The sequence below is a fragment of the Nilaparvata lugens genome, chromosome 1 (assembly GCF_014356525.2).
Source record: "Nilaparvata lugens isolate BPH chromosome 1, ASM1435652v1, whole genome shotgun sequence".
NCBI classification, from domain to species: domain Eukaryota; kingdom Metazoa; phylum Arthropoda; class Insecta; order Hemiptera; family Delphacidae; genus Nilaparvata; species Nilaparvata lugens.
This window is the reverse complement of record NC_052504.1, coordinates 5,911,940-5,934,142: the sequence shown is the minus strand read 5'-3', so window position 1 is coordinate 5,934,142 and position 22,203 is coordinate 5,911,940. Positions and strand designations below refer to the sequence as shown.

Here is a 22,203-nt window from a genome sequence, read left to right as displayed (position 1 = left end):
AGTCACAAAATTCACAAAAGTAGGGGTTTTTCCTGTATGACTACTAAGATATTTCGTTAAATTACCCGACTCTTTGCACTTGTAGTCACACAATCTACAACTGAAAGGCCTGTCGCCAGCATAAAGGTGCATACAGATATACGCGCCGCGAACATGAGCAATTCACTCTTAATCAGCTGACTATATCTGTATTTTTACAGAAACGGTAAGATACAGATATAAATGCTTGGCATCAGCTGATTAAAAGTGAATTGCTCATGTTCGCGGCGCGTATATCTGTACGCACCTTAAGAGGTAGAATGTCTTTTCAAATCACTTATTCAAAAGCATCTGTAGTGACAAACTTCACAGCTGTATCGATTTTGTCCTGAATATAGTTTGAGGTGATTTTTCAAAGCACCTGGTCCACTGCATTTATAGTCACAGAACTCACAATAATAAGGGCTCACAACTTTATGTGTGTGATGATATTATGTTCAATAAATGTTTCTTAAAGGTTGTGTTTTCATTTTAGTACAATGTGTCAACCTCTCATGTCTCTTTAAATTACTCATAGTAGTTGACTTATAAATACAAGAGCTACAGCTGTAAGGTTTTTCTCCTTTGTGTATTCTAAGGTGTATTCTCAAATTATAAGACCGGCGAGTTGTGTAGCTACAGTGCCGACATCTGTAGAAGTTACCCAAACCTTTCTTCTATCTTTATTTCATCATTTGGTTCAGTAAATTTTCCCTCCGGAAATATTGAGTTTGATCCATCTATTTCCAGTTCAGCTACTTTAGTTTCATTACTTTGGTCAGATGTTCTGTTGATAGAGTGGCAAATCACTGGTTTCTTCTGCAGTGTGCTGGAGTCCTCTTCTAAAACTCCTGCATCTTCTATAAAAATTGAACATCATAATATGTAGAATGGACATTTAAAATACTATAATATTTAAGAAAGAAAGAAATATTTATTGCCAAAATCATTAAACAAACTTTACAAATGTGAAAAATATAAAAATTTTCATATACACTACATTACAAAAAACTTAAAATTAAAATATTTTCCATTTAAAAATCGATTATAATACTATCATTGGCGTTACCAGCAAAACTAAGTAGTTTGAGCGATGGCAACGAGTAATCGTTGTAGTCGGCAACGAGTAATCGTTGTAGTTGTAGTAGAATAATCGAGTAGTCGGCTATAATTAGTGGCTTGAGATTCAGTCGAAAATAGAAAAAATATAATAAAGAAAAAAGTAACATATGGAATGTATGAAAAACTAGAAAAAAAATAAAATTTCAATCCGAAAAGAAGAAGTACTAAGAGTGAAATACTAAGAGAGCAGAAAAACTAGAATGAATTCATAATAATTTAAAAACTCAAAAGAAAAAGAGATGATTCATGTAATATTAATCTACAATTCACTGTAGCCTACATATGTAATCCATTTAGTAACATAATGTAATTCATTTGTAGCATATATGCAATTCCTTTTGTAAGCAAAGAGAGAATTAGAAAAACAATACAATACAGTACACATGACACAAAAAATAAAACTTAAACTCAGAGAGAGAAAATTAATCTGGGAGTATAACCCTACTAATAATAAAATTTAGAGGAACTGAGGAAGACAGTATATGTACATCAAATTAAAATATTTTAGGTATGATATCTTCTGTCTTTATCCAGCTTTCTGACTAACTGACAGAATAGTAACATAACTAGTGACCCCCTGGATTGGAGAACTTGCACAAGCACTGTTGTATTGTAATCTTCGAAACTTTTACGCATACATAATTTCCATTTTTTCAGTTTACATACTAAAATAGTAGTGAATGTACGTACCCTATGCTGATTTCAAACTTTATTGACCGAACGTAGTGAGGTCTATGTTTCAACTCGATTTGCTTGTCTGTCTGTATGTAACGCGATTACGGCCAAACGCGTTGATAGAATTCGATGAGATTTGGCAGGAATATTTCTTTTTCAACTGCGCGTTGATGTATAGACAAGGTTTTTTTGAAATTTTGCATTTTAAGGATAATATGGAAAGAAAAGGAATTCCTCCATACTCTGATAGCCTATCACTATATATATTCATCTACTTTGAAGATAGGATCAATCAGACTATAGAATTATTCATAATCAATCAGCTGAAAAGTGAATGCATATTACATTACATTACACAGATGTCTGGCCGTGTCTACTTCTATAAGGTAGGGTTTCAATATTTTTTGATGCGTGTCCTCAGTATCAAATTTCTCACATTTGAGAAACAAATTTAATAGGTGATTGAAAATAAAATAAAAATGATTAAATGAACTGAATAATACTGAAGAAATTATAATATTCTTGATTGAGATAAATTAATTTTAAAATAGTTGAGAAATATTTTCATCAGATGGAAAGATTATCACGAAACTGGATAAAGCATCATATGGGATACAAATTCAAACGTGAACTGAGTTCATTAATATAAGTGAGTTTTTGTTCTTTGAAAAAACAAATAATAACATTTTAAGAGTCAATATATGATTCAACTGAGTCAACTAGAACAGGCGACATCAGATACTTGTGGATGAGAAACTGCGTGAGGTCTACTGTTCACAGAACTACTAGTTTGAAAAAAGGCACCTACGATAAAAATGCATATATTACGAGCAATTAATACTCAATCAACTCCAAATATTGAAGCTTTCTAGATTACTATAGTGAGGTCCACGTTATAATGGCAGTGGAAAAGTTAGAAGAGCGTTGCCGATTCTAATAGAGGATACCGGTATATCTGAAATGATAATACGTGTTCATCCTTGTTTCAAATAATTGAACGAGCGTTAGCGAGTTCTCACATTTGACTTAGTGAAGTCCAAAGTCGTTGTCCGTCTGTTTGTATGTTCCAAAATAACATAAGAAAGAATTGATCAATCAGCTTCAAATTTTGAACACTTATTCTTCGAACCTTTTTAACAGTCATGTTCGTTGGACAATAAAATTGACTCACTCTTTCGTCCTTTTTCAGGATATACGAATAACATTGAAAGTGCATAAGAAAAAATTGTTGTGATTTATTATTTAGTCAGCTGAAGAACTCATTGCATGTAAAATTACAACAGTTTTTCCATTCATTTATAACATCAGCTGAGACTATTTGGAAGCTATCACACAGACAGTTTTTCATGCGCTGACTTGATTTCAGCTGATTAATATACAAAATATCACAACTTTTACATCAACAACCTGATTTGGGTTGAGATATCAATCTGCGGTTGTCGCCATTCATTTTCTATTGGAACTGTGTATGAAATCATGATCACATGACCACCTTCTCATTAAAAAAAATCTGGTGTGGCGCACTCACACAACTTTCCTTGCCGTTATGAAAATTGATCACCTGACGCTACGGTAGTGTTCCCGCGCATCTCAAGTCTACTATTCAAAGATTAGAGCAAGCTGGTGACCGGGTTATAACGCTGGAGACACACGAGGTCTGCTATCTCTTCATAGTGAATCATTTAATAGAATCAACAGTTGCCAATAGTTTGCAATTGGATAACCACATTTTCTCGATTTTCGAGTTTAATTTTAATTTTAGGTGATAATGTTACTGAACATTAATTGTAGAGATTCTCATGCTCAATCTATTCCACTCGATTTTTTTTGTTTAAATTGTATCTGAAGCTTGATAATTAAGAATCTAAAATCAAACTTTGCATAGATGGGGCGGAACTCCTGAAATTTTTACAGATATGGGACTTGTGGCAGTTGATAGAGCTTATCGATGACTATTTCAGGTGTAACTTTAATCAAACTCGTTGGAGCCGTTTTAGAGAAAATCGCGAAAAACCCTGTTTTTGACAACATTTTCGCCATCTTGAATCGCATTTGATCTAAATTGTTCGTGTCGGATCCTTATATAGTAAGGACCTTACGTTCCAAATTTCAAGTCATTCCGTTAATTGGGAGATGAGATATCGTGTATACAGACGCACATACACTCATACACACAACACACACACACACACACACACAGACCAATACCCAAAAACCACTTTTTTGGACTCAGGGGACCTTGAAACGTATAGAAATTTAGAAATTGGGGTACCCTAATTTTTTTCGGAAAGCAATACTTTCCTTACCTATGGTAATAGGGCAAGGAAAGTAAAAATGGATTTGGATTGATATAAGGGACAAAATTGTTGAAGCGACAGAGTAATTTTTCATTTCAAATATAGGATCCCCAATGAAACCTACTGTCAAATTATGCTTGTGGAATAAATATTTAGCTGTTACCATAATTTTTACCAATTATGTATAGTTAAAAGTTGCTGGTTTCAAAGATTACAATATAACAGTTCTTGAGTGTGTTCTCCAACCCAGGGGTGTCACTAATAATTTATATTTTATTCAAGAAAATATATTTTTCAATAAATTAATAATAAATTTTCATAATTGAGATTAAATATTTTGTTGATCGATGAAGAGAGTACCTAAATTGCAGGATGCATTAACTTACACTAAAATTGTGATAATGACACAATAGCGATTGAAATCACTGTATTGTAATAAGTTAATTTTTATGATTATGAATTTAAGGATTACAAGCATATTTAATTTATTACCATAAGGTTCTTCTTTGATGAATATTTGACAAAAAGTAAGTGCCGAGTATTCTTCATTGTCGGCCAACTCATCAGTTGGAGAGCATGCATTTCTGCTACCTGCTTCTCGGTTGCCATTGTTATTAGGACTACTATCACTCTCCTGTTTTACTGACGCCATCTGCAATAATATAAATAGTGACATCAAGACACTATCAAACAATACAGGATACACAGGTATAATATTAAGCTCAAGTATCAAGGTTCATGGTTGATCTCCAACCCCTTCTATTCTATTAATGAATTCAGGGAGGCCAACCTAAATTCGATGATTGCCAGCTCATCTGTATAGTAATTACTTTTTTTATTATATTTGAAAGTTAACCACATTACATGTTTAGGCTGTATCAATTTCATCTCTAAGGATTAAAACTTATCTTGCATGTATATTATATTCCTAAAGAATAAGTTTAGTGCATTCTGTGATAATAATTTAAGTTGATAATATATTTGTTATTGTAATAATATGACTTATCTGTAAATTGACCTAGCCTAATAAATGTACTGTTTGATGTATTTTTTTGGCTGAAATAAAATCATTGAATCATTCACTACTTATTTATTTAAAATAATAAATAAAGTTGATATACTATGAATCTATACTAGCATTATTGAATATACTATAGAAGACAGTGAAAAAATAAGTAACAACAATGTCTTTTTAATATTTCTACTGACTTTATTAGGTGAATCTTGAATAAAAATCACATATAAGTACAAATAGGGGTGGGGTGGTTCAAAGATGACATTTTCTGATTTCTCGCATGTACGGTAATTCAAAACTTTTGAATCTTATGAACATGACTATTATTTTCATATAAATCTGATATATGTTTTTACAATATCCATAGAACAACTGTTTTATATCCTCTATAGTTTTGGAGATATCCGCTATTAAATGTGTGATCTTTAAAAAAACACGTGTGTGAAAAAAGCACGTTTGTCTACAATTTTTTGCTCTTATAAATGTTTAGAAAACGATGGGAAAAATCCATGTTGATTCTCTTTAATTGGTTGTATGATTTCTTAATTTTACGCAGCAGCAGCAGCTCAAGAGTAGGGTGTGAAATATTCAGTTTTCCATTATGATGCAGCTTTGATGTGGGGGGAGGGTGAAATTTCCATTTGACAAAGAAATGTCTGGAACACATTTTTTGACTTCGACAATAAGCGTTGTTGAATGAATATTGTAGAAAATGATTCAACTTCAATCTTGTACAGAATAGTAATGTTCGTAAGATGTTCCCCTGAGAGTTGGGGGAGCTTTGAGTCGAGCATCGGACTCAAGAATTTGTTGAATACCAGAATACACCCACAGTATCCCTGCTTGTCGTAGGAGGCGTCTAAAAGGGACCCCTTTCCAAAGCTCTTCTTAAAAACCCTTTTTCTCCTAGATGCTTTGCAACTTTTCATTTCTAGAATGACACTTTTTCCATTGACTTAGCTGTGTGCCATTATTTCTTTTTTGACCGAGCGAAGTGAGGTCTAAGATTAAAGTCGACGGTTTGGTATTTCTCTAAATGTTTATATGTTGCGCATTTACAGAGAAACGCGGTAATAGATTCTCATGAAATTTGACAGGCATGTTCCTTTTTAAATTGCAAGTTGACGTATACAAGGTTTTCGGAAATTTTGCATTTGAAGGATAATAGCCTATAAAAGGAAAAAGGAGCCTCCTTCATATGCCAATATTAGAGTAAAAATCAGACTATAGAATTATTATTCATCATAAATCAGCTGTCGAGTGGATTATAAATTGCATGCCATGACGCATGCACTTCAATATCTCAATGTAACTTGGTAAAAAATCAGCGGCATCTGTGTATACTATACATTGAATGCAATTTTTATGCACTATTTTTTTAACATCTTTATTGCCCATAAAAACAAATACAACTAAAAAACTTACAAAAGAAATATTCTAGATTATAATATTATGCTATTTTACAAATAAATTAAAATTACATGGCACCACCCAGCAAGGGCAAAACCCTGACCGCTGAGTGAGAGTATCAGCTGTTTCGACAATATAAAAATTTATTTACTAATAATCAAAGCTACAAAAAATCGAAGTTAACATTAATTTACTAGTAATTATTATATTTGACTGATGTCGAAGAAAAATTTTTGTATCACCCACTTATTTATCTGTTCCATCCTCTGTCTACCCCTATTAGAAAGATATTCTGACAATGCATTTCTCCTTAATGAACTATTGATTGCGTGCAATAACGCATGCAATTAATAACTAAAATAACATAGTATTGTCTCTCAAACTTTCTCTGCTTTGAACTCGGGCTGTCCTGTTGCCAGTATGTCTTGAAGGAGATTAGCTTTTGATGTTAGCATTTTTGATACACCAACCCCAACAGTCATTAGCCGTTTTCACACCGATATCTCGCCGACATGACATACAGACAGGATTTACTCTGATGGACAGTATAAGTAAGAGGAGGCTGCGGTTTATAACTGCGCAAGGTCTACTGTTCACAGAACTACCAGTTATCTGTCGGCCATATTCTTACTTCTTCTTAGGCAAACCCAAGATGTGATGTAGACCGTGCTGATGGGTGGTGCTTTTATATGGCGTCTCTAACGGAGCCTGCATGATATCAGGCGCCCTCCTGTAGTATTCATACTTGCCTGGACATGCGGGGCTCTGCCTGGGTCGACTCAACTTCCCTAGCTGTTTGTGGGAACCACATGAAAAAAAAACTAAACCCCAAGGCAACTTCAAGATTCCTTTATTGTCAGAACATTAAAACAATAATGCAAGACATCGTCAGAAAACATACAAGCAATCACAAATTAAACAATATATCACAGGTCATAAAATTACATCACATTATTAAACATTTAAAACTTTAATGATAGCTGTCAATTGAAACAAATTTAACATCAATATTTATCACAGGTCATAAAAATTACAAAATACATCACATTATTATGAAGTCATTTATACTGTAAGTCAATTAAAATATTCTTCAGAAGTTGCCTTGCCTTTAAACCCGTTGGGAACTGCTAAGGGGGGCATCTACTGATGCAGTAGAGCAACCAAGCAGTTTACGGGTGGAGAGGCGAAACCTCACCACTGCTCAAAGAAGGGCGGCCATTCAAAAAAAGGCAGGAGTGGGTCACGAGAACCAATCAGTCTGAAGAGACTACACTGGGTTGCCAAAGACCAGGGGCGAGAAGGACTCTGGTTGCAAGCAACCAGGCAAGGACTGGGATGTTACTGTAGTGAAAAACCCTGGATCTTGTAAAGAGCATAGGTACTTGGGACACACAATAAGCTCCGGTTGACTTGTGATTCTATGAACCTTTGGATCCGCCCCTTCAATCATAACATAATATGCATAGTTTTCGAGTTATATGCGAAATGCGAGAAACCAGAAAATGCTACTTTTGAGCCGGCCCCTTATCGCCCGGCGGGGGGGGGGGTAGACTTGAAGTTTATTACCTCCTTATTACTCTAAACAGAACTGCGAGGTCAAAAATGGTCTTGCAAACTTCTCCTTCTAGCCTATGCTACATACTTTTTTGACCATTGATTGCCTGGACTAAATAGAGCTTAATAAAAATAGGCCTAAAACTTAAAATCAAGTTTAAGGTTAGGTTATTAGGCCCAAGCCTAGGTCAAAATTTCTCACCTCATTTTGCATGTTTTTTTTGGCGCTCTGCAGATTTAAAGTTGAACGTAATAGAATTTTTAATTTGAAAAATCCTGGAAGATTTTTCAACAAAATTTATTAGTCTTCTGATAAGTACCACTAAGTTGCAATATTGCAAAGATTTTAGGGACGTTCCGATCTTTTGATACTTACTGATATTGATATTTTGCTTCCGATACCGGTGGTATCAGTATCGGAAAATTCGATACTTTACTGTTATCGATACACAAGTTGGAGTATCGAAAAAGCAGTATCGAAAGCGTAAAAATTAGTTCTACTATAGAAAATAAACTTTCCTATGGATAATATTTCAAAAGAGTATAAAGATCTCTGAAACCTGAGGTAATTAGGAAATTACTTGAGTAAATCAAATAATCAGAGTTATCAAAATATTTTATTTCATACTATAAACTTAATTACCCTACATAATTGCAATATTGGATGCAAATATTTGAATAGTTTCAGTGATTAAAGCATTTTAAATGGGTTGATGCTGAGTCAACTTGGCCAGGAACATGGAATTCTCAAACATTTAGAAATTTTGCTTGAAACTTGAGAAATGTTTTATATTAATAATATTTTTCCAAATATAATGAGTAGTTGGAAGATTATGAATATTTCTATTATAGTAGACCTAAATATTAAAATGTGCACATGTATGTAGTAAGAGCCTATGACAAAACTGAACGTCTGCTCAGAAAAAATATAGTCCTACATTCATTGATTGACCGAACGTAGTGAGGTCTATGTTTTAACTCGGATTTTCTTTTATCTGTTTATAGGTAACGCGATTACGACCAAACGCATTGATAGAATTCGATGAGATTTGGCAGGAATATTCCTTTTTCAACTGCGCGTCGATGTATACACAAGGTTTTTAGATTTTTTTAAGGATAAATTTTCCATGCTTTTACACTCCAGAGCAAAGCTCGGTCTCCCGATATTTATTGTAAAGAGAATAAATTTATTCAATGAATAAACTTGCTACATCTTTAATTTTAAAACATAGGTACTACTTTTATTAATTCATTAAAATAAATTAACTTTTCAAAGTTTTATTTTTTTTGGAAGGAATAATTCAAATTAGAAAATGCTAATGCCTTGCTAAATTATATACAGTTTATAGTAGTTTATTCTTTAAGAATTTTTTCAAAAAGATCTGATGGAACAATAGATGTGATATATGTTCCAAAAGGAATGCTGACTGTTTTTACATTGGTCTAGTAAAAAAATTGAAAAAAAGGCTAATGGGACATCAGTTTAATATTCAATTTGATTGCATTACAACCTGTATACCTAGCCTAACCCCTACCATAGCTATGAATTTCCATCTTAGCTAATAATATTATAGGCAGTGTGATGTCACATCTTTTCTTAACTTACACAAATTTAACAGTTGCCATTCAAAACCTATCCTAAAACAAACAATTGACCTTGGAATGAGACTCGGTATTTTTAGTATACCAAATCACTGTTGTTTCCCTGTTTGTACTACATGATGTGTAAATCAAATATCGCAACCACCCAGGCATATGGACAAGATTATAAGTTGAAGAAAAAACCATAAAACACATTCAATTAATGCGTTGGAGATCACTGTTAAGCCCTGCACACACACATCGATTTTTGTTTGTTCCATATTTTGCCGTCCTTATCAATATTCTATTAGATCAATTTCTATTTAGATTGAACTGATGATATTTGTCAAGTTCCATTTAATCTGATATAATTCATAAGTACGGCAAAATATCATACAAACAAAAGTCGATATGTGTGTGTGCACGGTTTTTCATTGAATTCTCAATTCACCGATTGCCAGGTAATCCATTGGAATGTGAAGTTCAAATCAATCTGCTATCATCTGGTGCTACCAATCTGTAGGGGGTTGCTCTGGATCAGGGACTGACTTGATCATCTCATGTTGAATCTTTCCAAAGGAATTGAATTGAAAGCAATGTTGAGACTCAGCAGAGTGCTAGATAGAGAAGAGGTGATTCTGGCCTATCATTGCTGCTATGAGTCACTGCTGTCCCCTAAAGGGGAGCATGTCCTCATAACAAAAGATAATTATATCATGTTAGAGTGAGTCCACCTAGACACTCATGTGGGTCTTTGTCCAAAGAAAAATAAATTTTGAAAGCCCCCGGTTTCTGAAACCTGAATCACCTGACAATCTTTACATATATGGGTTGTGATAAGTTATTGAATAATCAATAGAATAATTCAATGATTGAAAAATGGAAGTTGTTCCTTTTAATTAACAAGAGTACCTATACAATACATTTTGAATTTGTTAAATCAACATTTCATGTTGCAATCATTAATAATATGATACTATAAAAACATGTAACTTATAATTATAATACTACCAATATAATATGAAACTTGATAATTCAGTTGTTTATGAATATTTGATAAAATCAAAAGTTTATGTTTCAATCATTGAGCCCATCCTATTGTATGGAAGTGAAAGTTGGACAGTCAGTAAAAAAGAGAAAAGCCAAATAAATGCGGTCCAAATGAAATGTCTCCGAAGAATAGTTGGGAAAACAAGACGAGACAGAGTGAGAAATGACCGCATAAGGGAAGAATTACACATTAAAGCGGTTGAAACAACAATCGATGAACGGATACTCTCCTGGTATGGACATCTCCTGAGAATGGACGAAAACAGAAAGCCTCGCCAATACATGGAGGCCAGGGCACAAGGCAGACGACCGATAGGAAGACCACGGGTGACATGGGAGGCAACTGTTTCACGGATAGCAGCAGAAAGAGGCAAGACCGTGAATTAGTTGAAGAGAATGGCTACGGACAGAGAGCAGTGAAGAAGATGGATCCGAGGCGACCACCCAACACTGTGAAAACGACACATTGATTATATTGTAGTAATTGATTATATTTCTACATTGTTAGAAAATGATCTGGCAATGCTGCAGAGCTAGAAAAAGATAACGCTTTCTGCTTTGAAGAATGATACACAGGGGAAGCAAAACCAATGTTAATCAAATAATGCCATTATAACGTGGACCTCACTATATGAGAGCTAATGAGGGAGAAGCAGAGGATCAAGCTGCATGACGTTGAGTTGATGCTGGGGCAAAATATCAACATGATACTATTTATTAAATTAAATGATAATTTTATTGTGGATGATGACCGAGTGAGCAGGTAATGCTTGTGAGTAGGTAATGGAAAGTGCAAGGTTGATTTCATAAGGCTGGCCACTAACGGTAAGACATGCATGATACACATATTGTCATAGATTGTTGTGTCATCACATCGAAAGGCTTCCAGCAAAATTTGTAGAGGTTAGATTTTTCTATATCCAAATTTATGTCATTTATTTTTTCTTTACTGCACTATTCAAGTTTAAATTATTAATTTATTAAAAAAACAGGTTAGGTGACCTGTTGCGACTTGTAGGGTCCCTAAGAGGACGAACCGAATACCACATGATCTGGAGGCAGACCGGAATCAGTGACAAAGGCTCGTCCGGAAAACACCTGTTGCCATGCATTGCAACGAGAGTGATGACTGCCACTACTCTCTCACCACTCCTAGCGACTCCCCTCCCTCCAGGTAGTGCAAAAGGACCTCTTAGAAAGGAGAGAATTTCAGTCTTGTGAGATGACAACCGTGGTGTATCTGGAGGACACGGAAAACCGCGAGGAGCCCAGCCGTCCCCAAGAGGCCGCTCACCCTGCTGTTCCAACCACCGGAAGGCGCTAGAGCGGCCAAAACACACCACACTGTGAGCAGGATCCCCTAATCCGCCCCTCCCCAGACGCCAGGCCAGGGCGAACCTGGCAATTTGAATAGAGGAGGGGGAAGGTGTGAGCCAATACTTACTCTGAACCTCAAAAAAATGTTGTTTGAAGCCTTTAACTGTGATGACACATCAATGAATGGCGACATGAGTGTACACACATGTTCAACACACTTGACTTGTTATTAGTGACCACCCTAAGAAATACAGTAAAATAAATTTGAATGAGTACACAAAAGTCACAAATTTTCAGCTAGTAGTAGTTTCTCCTTTATGTGTTCTTATATGTTTCTTCAAATTCCCTGCAGTAGCACATTCATAGTCACAATACTCGCAGCTGAAAGGTGTCTCTCCTGTATGTGTTCTGATATGTACCTTCAAATAACTTGACCGAGCACATTTATAGTCACAATACTCGCAGCTGAAAGGTGTTTCTCCTGTATGTGTTCTGATATGTGATTTCAAAGTACTTGACCGAACACATTTATAGTCACAATACTCGCAGCTGAAAGGTGTTTCTCCCCTATGTGTTCTGATATGTTCCTTCAAAGTATTTGACCAAGCACATTTATAGTCACAATACTCGCAGCTGAAAGGTTTTTCTCCTGTATGTGTTCTGATATGTTCCTTCAAAGTACTTGACCGAGCACATTTATAGTCACAATACTCGCAGCTGAAAGGTGTTTCTCCTGTATGTGTTCTGATATGTAATTTCAAAGTACTTGACCGAACACATTTATAGTCACAATACTCGCAGCTGAAAGGTGTTTCTCCTGTATGTGTTCTGATATGTTCTTTCAAAGTACCAGATTGAGCACATTTATAGTCACAATACTTGCAGCTGAAAGGTGTTTCTCCTGTATGTGTTCTCATATGTGATTTCAAATTCCCTGCAGTAGCACATTTATAGTCACAATACTTACAGCTGAAAGGTGTTTCTCCTGTATGTGTTTTCATATGTTCCTTCAAAGCATTTGACCAAGGAGATTTATAATCACAATACCCACAGCTGAAAGGTGTTTCCCCTGTATGAGTTCTGATATGTGATTTCAAATAACTCGATTGAGCACATTTGTAATCACATAACTCACAACTGAAAGGCTTTTCCCCCGTGTGTTTTCTCATGTGTCTCTTCAAACCAGTAGACCGTGTGGTTGCATGGCTACACTCAGCACAGCTGTAGAGCTTGGTCTTTTTGCCAGCCACAGTTGGCTCAGTGCACTTTTCCACTGGAGAGATTGAATGTGCATTCAGTTCACCCACTTCTGTTGCATTGGCAGTTTCAGATGTGCTGCAGTTTGAAGGCCACATCTCCGGTTCACTCTCCACTGAACATCCTTCTGCCTCTTGCTCAACTGCAAACACCAATAATGCAACTTGTAAATGATTAAAGCAGAATAAAAACAACAAAGTAATGATAAAATATAGTGTAAAACACTCACACAATTTTCCTTGCCTTACCTCAATCATACCTCATTAATTATCATTATCATTATTCACCTATTGATACAATAGTTCATACAAACTAAGAGTTTTGCAGCCGCTGGTAGAAATAGTACTTGAAACAAATTATAGTTGAATATTGGGTTAGATCGTGAACAGTCAGAGGAACTAAGAATTGAATAATAATAGCAAATACATTTTTCCATGAGCAATTTTATTCTATTGATAATTATGTGAGAAAAATGATCTATGATGGTTGGTCCCAAACATGGTATTCTCTCAATTGACACACAAATAGATTGGATTGTTTGAAAATGATGAAGATAAACACACTTTCTTGCCCTTATGGATTCAAAACATTAGAATACCCTCAAATAGGAAACTTCACCTGTGCTTTTTCTCACAAACTGTAAGAAATGTGCATTAAAACTAAAACTATAAACTGGCATGAAATTGTCAGCTCTAGTTTGATGAGTGGGGTACCCACTATTCATCGACTACTCAGAAGAGCAACATGGCTACAATTGGCAAACACAGCACATTATTGCATATCAGTTGTGCTGGAAATAGGATGATAATCTGTAGTGAACACAAGTCATCTAGTGAAGGGCAATTTATTTAAAGAATGAAGGAATAACACGTTGATGTTGTCAACACCACTATGTATATAGTGGTATATAATGTACCACAATATCTCCTCACATACAATCAAATTATTGAAGGAATGTGTATAAATGCAACTTATACCTATAACTGTTGCTATGGCAACCACATCTGATAGCCATTACACTACATTAATAGTATTTGATCTGGTCTAATGGCATCAAGTTTACTCAAGTTAACGTTGTATTTTGTCTATTTAAGTGAATAAACGAATACTTAACAATACCAGATCAATTTATTATTTTTACTACATAATTATTCCTTCATTTCCAATTTTTTACTTTCCTTGCCCTATTACCATAGGTAAGGAAAGTATTGCTTTCCGAAAAAATTAAGATACCCCAATTTACAAATTTCTATACGTTTCAAGGTCCCCTGAGTCCAAAAAAGTGGTTTTTGGGTATTTGTGTGTGTGTGTGTGTGTGTGTGTGTGTGTGTGTGTGTGTGTGTGTGTGTGTGTGTGTGTGTGTGTGTGTGTGTGTATGAGTGTATGTGTGTCTGTGCGCACGATATCTCATCTCCCAATTAACGGAATGATTTGAAATTTAGAACTTAAGGTCCTTACAATATAAGGATCCGACACGAACAATTTCGATCAAATGCCATTCAAGATGGCGGCTAAAATGGAGAAAATGTTGTCAAAAACAGGGTTTTCGCGATTTTCTCGTAAACGGCTCCAACGATATTGATCAAATTTATACCTAAAATAGTCATATGATAAGCTCTATCAACTGTCACAAGTCTTATATCTGTAAAAATTCCTGGAGCTCCGCCTCATCTATGCAAAGTTTGATTTTAGATTCCCAATTATCAGGCTTCAGATACAATTTAAACAAAAATATTCGAGTGGAAAAGATTGAGCATGAAAATCTCTACAATTAATGTTCAGCAACATTTCCACCTAAAATTGAAAATAAGCTCGAAATTCGAGAAAATGTGATTATCCAATTGCAAACTGTTGGCAACTGTTGATTCTATTAAATCATTCACTATGAAGCGATAGCAGATCTCTTGTGTATCCAGCGTTATTGTCCTGTCACCAGCTGGCTCAGATCTTTGTTTATAAGTGGACTTGAGATGCGCATGAACACTAGCGTCAATTCTCATAACGGCAAGGAAAGTTGTGTGAGTGCGCCACACCAGATTTTTCCATTTACAATGTGTGAACACAATAGTGTTATGTGTTATTTGTAATATGGGGAATATTGAGAGGTTTGAATAAATTGTAGTTTTTTGTGCCTTTCTTTCAGGTGGTTGAACTGATCAAAATTAAACTAAATTTTTCCAATATGAACTCTAGTGAATCTTGTCTTGATAATTGAAGAATCTATTAATGTACCAAGTAGGCACCTAGATTTTACGTAGCCATAAAAGATTTGCTAACTTGCCTTTTATTCATCCAAATTATTGCCGTCTTCTAGCATTTCCATATTACTGGCTTGGATTTCGTAATGAAATTAATGCAAACGTATTTAGAAATGTATTTGAACCGTGCGACCCCACGACGTTTTAACCTAAAATTAGGCCGGGCGCTCCACGTGTTCTCTTGCAAATTGAAAAATTTGAGTTGGAAGAGCGGCAGTTCGAATCGAGTCGTCACCGCGAGAAGATGTAGTCATAGAACTTGTCTCGGCCTCTAAATTAGGCTTCGGCCTAATATCCCTATTTTTATTTTGTATAAATTAAATCATGTAGTCTGGAAAATAGTAGTTAAAATGTAAACATGTGTGATTGTGAGAGCCGATTCATTTGTTGAATTTTTCGATTCTATGGTGAGTGCCAAAATTATTTTATTAAGCTCAAATAGATTGACCAGATAAATTGACTGAGGCCCTAAATGTATTGTAGTGTGAATTAGCAAATTCTTGTCTAAATACGGTATTAATTATGAATCATTGCGGTAAAGTCTTAATTTAAGAAATATTATTTGGGATTATGAGTTATTTTTTAATGTTGTAATTTTGTAACAAGTAATTGAATAAATAACCGGATTGTTCACAGTGAAGATTATGATTGAATGTAACAGAATTTCAAAGATGACCGATTATTTTAGGTTCGAATTCAACTAATAAATTAATGTCAGTAGCATTTCTACAAAATCTTTTATTTTAGGCTCCTGGCTCGTGATAAGTTTCTTGTTGCTAAAACAGGTGTTGTTAAACAATAGTGAAGATCTTGGCATTTGCATGAACGAATCCATCCAAAGCTCCCAACCTGGATTCAAATAATTTGAACAGGTTCATAGTTAAGAAGAGATTTAAAAAGCAATTATATATTTGTTCCTTGCTACAAAATTGGGTGCTAACAAAGTTCCCCTGGCCTCCCACCGTTACAAATGATATCAGGTGTGGGGTAGTGTCATATATACCTCCACCGGTTACATTACCATTGATGAATAAAAATGAATGAAATAATAACATGAAACTCACCATATTCTTCCTCTTTGATGAATATTAAATTATAGCCAGGGATTAGATAATGTTGTTGGCTGAAATCATCATCAGTTGGAGAGCATGCAGTGCTGCACTCTGGCGCTGGTTCTTGGCTGTTATCATTCTCCTGCTTAACTCTCGCCATCTGCAATATTGACATCACAGACAATGAGAAGACTATCTATTATTGTTACACTTCATGTAAAAGACACAAATATTGGTACTGTGAGTCGTGAAGGAACATCACCTACTGAATTTGACTGCTGTCTTGAGTATCACGATAATTTCAGTTTAATTATAGAAACAGTAATGTTTTTCAATTATTATGAAATTGCAAGCTAAGACCAGCCATTCACGTTAAGGTTTGCCAAATAGCTATAACTGTACAGATATTCGTCTGCACTCTGCAGTACACCTGGACAGGCAAGAGGTACTACTGTTCACTGGGTGAGTGAGGGGTAGTTGAAGTTGGAATAGCAGCTATCAAGTTCTGCTCTCTAGATTAAGATAAACTGATTGCTAGTTTGGTGGGTGTGAACAGAAAACAGACAAGAACGCTAGTCAAAATACTTACAACTTATTGTATAACAATAAAGTATGGATTTTCCTCTGACATACACTTGTAACGTTATTGTGTGTTTAAAGCACTTGACAAACTTAAAACTTCACGTTTTGGAATCTTGAAGAACTGAACATGAGCCTATAACCATTCTAAGTAAATTAGGAATCTATATGCAAAATTTCAAGTTAATCAGATCATTAGTTGAGACGTGATGATGCATAAGCATTCATGCTTTTCCTATCTCTACTTGTATGAGCCGATTCTTTCTTTTATTATAGACCTAATAAAGATTACTCTGGTTATTTGATAGAAATTCCAACAATTTTGAATATTCATACTGTTCCTCTGCCGATTCTGGAAGAAAAGTTTTCATTCAGCAATAAGTTTTATTTATGTGATGAAAAAACAAAAACTTAACTGCATTACTTATTTATTCTAGTCAAGATAGAATACATGCCTGATTGGAAGTTGAACCATTGTGTGAGGATGACTCATCTTTGACGTTGCTAGTTGCAAATTCACATTCTCCAAATTCATCCTCCTGCTTCTCGATCTTGATCTGTGAACATAAGAGAAGGCTTGTGTCACTTGAAAACTAGACGAATATCAAACTCAGCAAGTAATAGTGCTCAGTATTAAAATATGGGTTGTAGTAGTTGATGTTTGTTTATTTCTGTTCGTCAGTATAGCAATGAATAGATTCAGGGATGCATCCATTAAAGAATGGACCATTTTCTAATGTTCCCATTGATGTCTTAGGCTCAAATCACACTTACGAGAAGAGACTCGACTCTACTCGAGAGCATGTGTTTTCAAATGGTGACAGTTGCGGAGACTAGTCGACTGGTCTGAGTGTCACCATTTGGAAACACAAGCTCTCGACTAGAGTCGAGTCTCTTCTCGACCTGAGTCGCGTAAGTGTGAGTTGAGCCTTACTGTACAGTTTTATAAGATCCATGAAAGGCGATCAATAAAAATATTGCATAGAATATTGAGACTGAAATAATCTTTGAACTAATTCCATATATACTGTCAATAGTTGACAAATTGAAAGGAAAGCAATAATTTCAACTTTATTATAAAGCTGTAGTCAGTAAATTTCGCAGCAACATACTAGTCGCACCATGTCCCATATTGCATAGATATCCAAACAGACATAAAGCTGCGTACACATATTCGCGCTTCCAACCCGCACCGAGCACGCTCCTCCCTCGTACCGCCCTCGTACCGACATCGAACCACAGTCGCTCCGCCCATGCACCCATCATGAACGTTACGGAAGATGTTAGATCTTCTCGCGTTCCCCGGTCGAACCACTCTTGCTCGCCGGTCGATCATCAATCGCTCTGCTGGAGTGACGTTCGGTTGCGGAGCAGAGCGAGAGTCTGTACGCACCTTAATATTTCAGCAAAGCTAATGCTGCATCCTCGTGTTGGCCCAATGATGACCAACGCAAATGTGTGGAAGGGTGGTTTGCCAGCTCTGGCCTAGATGTAGACTAGGCATTACCATGATGGGGACTAGGCAATGTGCCTACCAACTAGCAACTAGACATATTGCCTAGTCCCCATCATGTTGGCCCAGACACTGGCAATGTGACCAGTGCCCAATCAAGGCCAGCGGTAGCCAGCGTTGACAAACCACATATACACAAGGTTGGGTTGTTGTAAAGGTGAGCATGTTGTGACATAACAACCTGACAAGCTACTGGCTGATAAACCGCCTTCTGTTAGTGTTAACCAACTTGTGGAAACTTTTGAAACAAAATCTTCTTCTGGTAACAGGAAAAAACTTCTGTATCCAACCAGAAGAAATCTGAAATTTCAACTTTGATGATGTGGTTACAAATCTGAACATTGGCAATAAAATTAGTTGTTCAATTGTAAATCCTCTCCTCAGTGACCACCTGGCACTCGGCTGCAATGTGGAATTGTCAACTTCCACCAACCCTGCCTCTTTACCTGCAGGGTGTGATCGATTCACCCATCACGTGGGTGGACGTGAGCGATTTCTACATTATCTGACCCTGATTGACTGGAGCTTTCTGATGGATGCACAGTGCAATTTCACAGCAATTTTTGATCTGGTTTTCAGACTGGTTTCAACGACTGCTTTCTACTAAAACGGGTCCTCTCTGGAAGGCCTGGTAAACTTAGAGCACTGTGGATTACAGACGACCTTCTAGACCTGAGGGACCTGGTACTTATGGCATATGAACGGTTCCGGGCTGATCGATTTCTGTCCTCTAAACGGACCGACATGGGACTGAGGAGATCGTACCAGCGGGCTGTTGGTGCAGCCAAAATGCGCTACAACTCTGAGCTGATTGACCGGGCACCCAATAGGTGCAAAGCTGCCTGGGGTATCATCAGGACAGCTGCAGGGGTGTCAGCTCCTGGTGCTATTCCGGTATCTGCAGATGATCTTCACGACGCATGGACCAGCTCCATTCATGAAATCGGTGAGGGGATCCGAGCTTCCCCTGAGGTGGCGACGGATCTGCTTTCAGCTTCTGACCATTTTACATTTGTGATTATGTCACACGGGTTGTGAACTGTTTGAACAACTCGGTTAGTAGAGACATCTATGGTATGACCAGTGCTACTATTAAGGGTGTATTGGCTCTTATTGTTGTTCCTCTGACATATGTATAATATGTTGTTCCTCTGAGGCCTAACTTTGTGTGATCTCAGCAAGGCCTTCGACACACTTGAGCATGCCATTCTTATAGATAAGCTTAAGCATTATGGTGTGGGTGGATCTCCTCTCAAACTGATTGAGGCCTAACTGGGGGGTCACAGAAAGGCGATGCTGGCTAATGGAGTTCTCTCTGAGATCAGAGATTGTGTTGATTGTAGAGTGCCTTAAGGCTCTGTCCTTAGGCCTCTGCTTGGACCTATTACCATGGGTAAGGAAAGTATTGCTTTCCAAAAAAATGAGGTACCCTAATTTAATGTTTTCTATACGTTTCAAGATCCCCTGAGTCCAAAAACATGATTTTTTGTGTTGGTCTGTGTGTTTGTGTGTGTGTCTTAGGTGTACCACACCAGATTTTTGATTTCAGTTAATGATATAGCTCAGGTGGATGGCAGGTGTGTTGTCTGTTATGCGGACGAGACCACCTTCTCCAATGCTGGTCGTGAGATGGGAGGGCTGAGGGCAGCCTTCTGATGGATCACCCTGTGTACGCACTCTGTGAGTTCTATATGTTGGAGAGCCGTGTGGTGAGTGCTTATTTTCTTATTTGATTTCTGCCTAAGCAGCTGTTTATATTTCTCATTTACTTGACTCATCAAATTGGGCTTTACTTTAGTGATCCCTTTTATGGACCTAATTAGATACTAAATACTGGTGCTGGTCCTCATTGGCATTCAATGGGCCAACATGTGGATGTGGGATAACGGGTGTGATCACATTGAATGTGTATGTGTGCAAGTGCATATCAGATCATGCACGACAGAGAAAGCAAAATTTGAAAAGTGCTTTTGAAACACATTGTGACTTGCATGTTGCTGCTCACATAGCTGCACTTCAGTAGCCTATATGAGCTGTGGAATCCAGCATTGAAACCAACATAGATAGATTGATTGAGTACTTTGTTTATGCAGATTACAATATATACTGGCTTATACACTTATATACAATAGCTTACAATACAGCTTAATTATAAATGAATTTACATAATATAGACTAAGAAAATAATTATTGAACTGTATATGATATGAAAAAAGCAATTTGTAATGACTAGCCTATAGATACCTTAATTATATTGTTATGCATCTACATAAATTGGCGGAGCTTTGGACATATCAATGTCCATTCTTCGGAAAGAATATTCAAAATATCCTTCCCACTAACTCTCTACCAAAATGGTAAGAGATAGGAGAGATAAAGATGAGTTCAACCATCTAACACATTTTTGTCAATTTCTAAGGATTAGCTGAACAAAAATCGTGGAAAGGTAAAACATTCTCATCGATTTTATTTTTTAATTGTCCAATCCTTTGTCAAATATGAAGAGGAATACAATAAAACTTCTAGTTTGTAACTACAATCGTTTTTGAGATATTAGCAAAAATTTGTCAATTTTCTGCTTTGAAAGAAGTTAACTTGTTTATTAGGAAATTAATAGGTATCTTGAACTATTGGGTTTTGTAGAATAATAAATTTTGAAGAAAGAAATTTTGTAAGCATTAAGAAAAGTGTGAGTGTTGCTTTTTCCAGATTTTATTTCTCATCCGCTTGCGTGGTGGTCATGCATAACCAAGCTTGCACATTACGGTGTTGTGTGAGGTCAATATGGGTGAGTTAATAATTTAAAATCGATATTGAATCGCCGAGAATTTTGCTTCGAAACTTTCAAATATTCCTAAGCTATAATAGATTAGCCCAATATTTAGCCACCTTAAGAGCTTTTTCATTGCATTTGAGAAGGTCGTCATAAGAGCAGTGAGTTTGCAGATAAAAACTGGAAAGAGCAATAGCAAAACTCACACTTGAGTGTTAAAATTAGTTGCGCACGCTAGTTGCGTTTAGTGTGAGCAGCAAAATGCAAGTCACAAAGTGTTTTAATGACATTTTTTAAAATGTTGCTTTTTGGCTTTAACATGATCTGACTTGAGCACACTTATAAATTCAATTTGATTACAACCTTAAATAGACAAGTCAATAATACGAATTCTGATAAAACACAATCCCAAATATTGTTGTGGAATCAGCAACAATAAATTGTTTTAATTTTACAAATAAATGAGCGATATTGCCTTTTAAGGTTATGTTGATGAAAAAATATGTTAATAACTCACCTTCTTATCCATTAGTTTATCAATAGGATAAAAACATATATGAACCAACAATGAATAGGTATGAAAAAAAATTCAGCCTGTGATTATTGATGTTTTCAAGAAAATTTTCAGAATACATAGTACAAAGCTTTCCTTCCCCATTCAGAGTATCAGATTTCACATTTCAGACCTTTGTTCTTTCGCAAACTCAACAACGATTATCGATTACCGATAGT

The 22,203-nt window shown here is 36.0% G+C and overlaps 2 protein-coding genes across 3 annotated transcripts; both read right to left on the bottom strand.

Annotated features, from left to right (window-relative positions):
• Positions 1-425: 425 nt before the first annotated feature.
• Positions 426-8,475, bottom strand: LOC111059896. Of its 2 annotated transcripts, none has more exons than XM_039428852.1 (3): positions 8,294-8,475; positions 4,605-4,764; positions 426-875 (listed from the first exon to the last, which is right to left on the bottom strand). In XM_039428852.1, exons 1-3 carry the CDS (start codon positions 8,303-8,305, stop codon positions 679-681), a joined length of 369 nt encoding a protein of 122 aa, XP_039284786.1. In that variant the 5' UTR covers positions 8,306-8,475; the 3' UTR covers positions 426-678. The 2 variants fall into 2 exon arrangements, with proteins under 2 accessions (XP_039284786.1, XP_039284778.1); XM_039428844.1 differs by having other exon boundaries at positions 426-878; positions 8,294-8,469.
• Positions 8,476-8,674: 199 nt separating this feature from the next.
• On the bottom strand, positions 8,675-22,182 carry LOC120351439 (zinc finger protein 26-like). Its single transcript, XM_039428833.1, has 4 exons — positions 21,989-22,182; positions 17,641-17,742; positions 16,619-16,766; positions 8,675-13,438 (listed from the first exon to the last, which is right to left on the bottom strand). Exons 1-4 carry the CDS (start codon positions 21,998-22,000, stop codon positions 12,333-12,335), a joined length of 1,368 nt encoding a protein of 455 aa, XP_039284767.1. The 5' UTR covers positions 22,001-22,182; the 3' UTR covers positions 8,675-12,332.
• Positions 22,183-22,203: the final 21 nt, after the last annotated feature.

Bases quoted from the DNA above. Each gene is read 5' to 3' on its own strand.
- LOC111059896 (XM_039428844.1), bottom strand. The intron at 879-4,604 runs GTAATAAATTAA...CAATTTTTATAG, and splicing joins CATCAAAGAAGAACCTTATG to AAGATGCAGGAGTTTTAGAA.
- LOC120351439 (XM_039428833.1), bottom strand. The intron at 16,767-17,640 runs GCATGTATTCTA...TCAATATTGCAG, and splicing joins ATGGTTCAACTTCCAATCAG to ATGGCGAGAGTTAAGCAGGA. The intron at 13,439-16,618 runs GTGAGTTTCATG...TGGTGTTTGCAG, and splicing joins CATCAAAGAGGAAGAATATG to TTGAGCAAGAGGCAGAAGGA.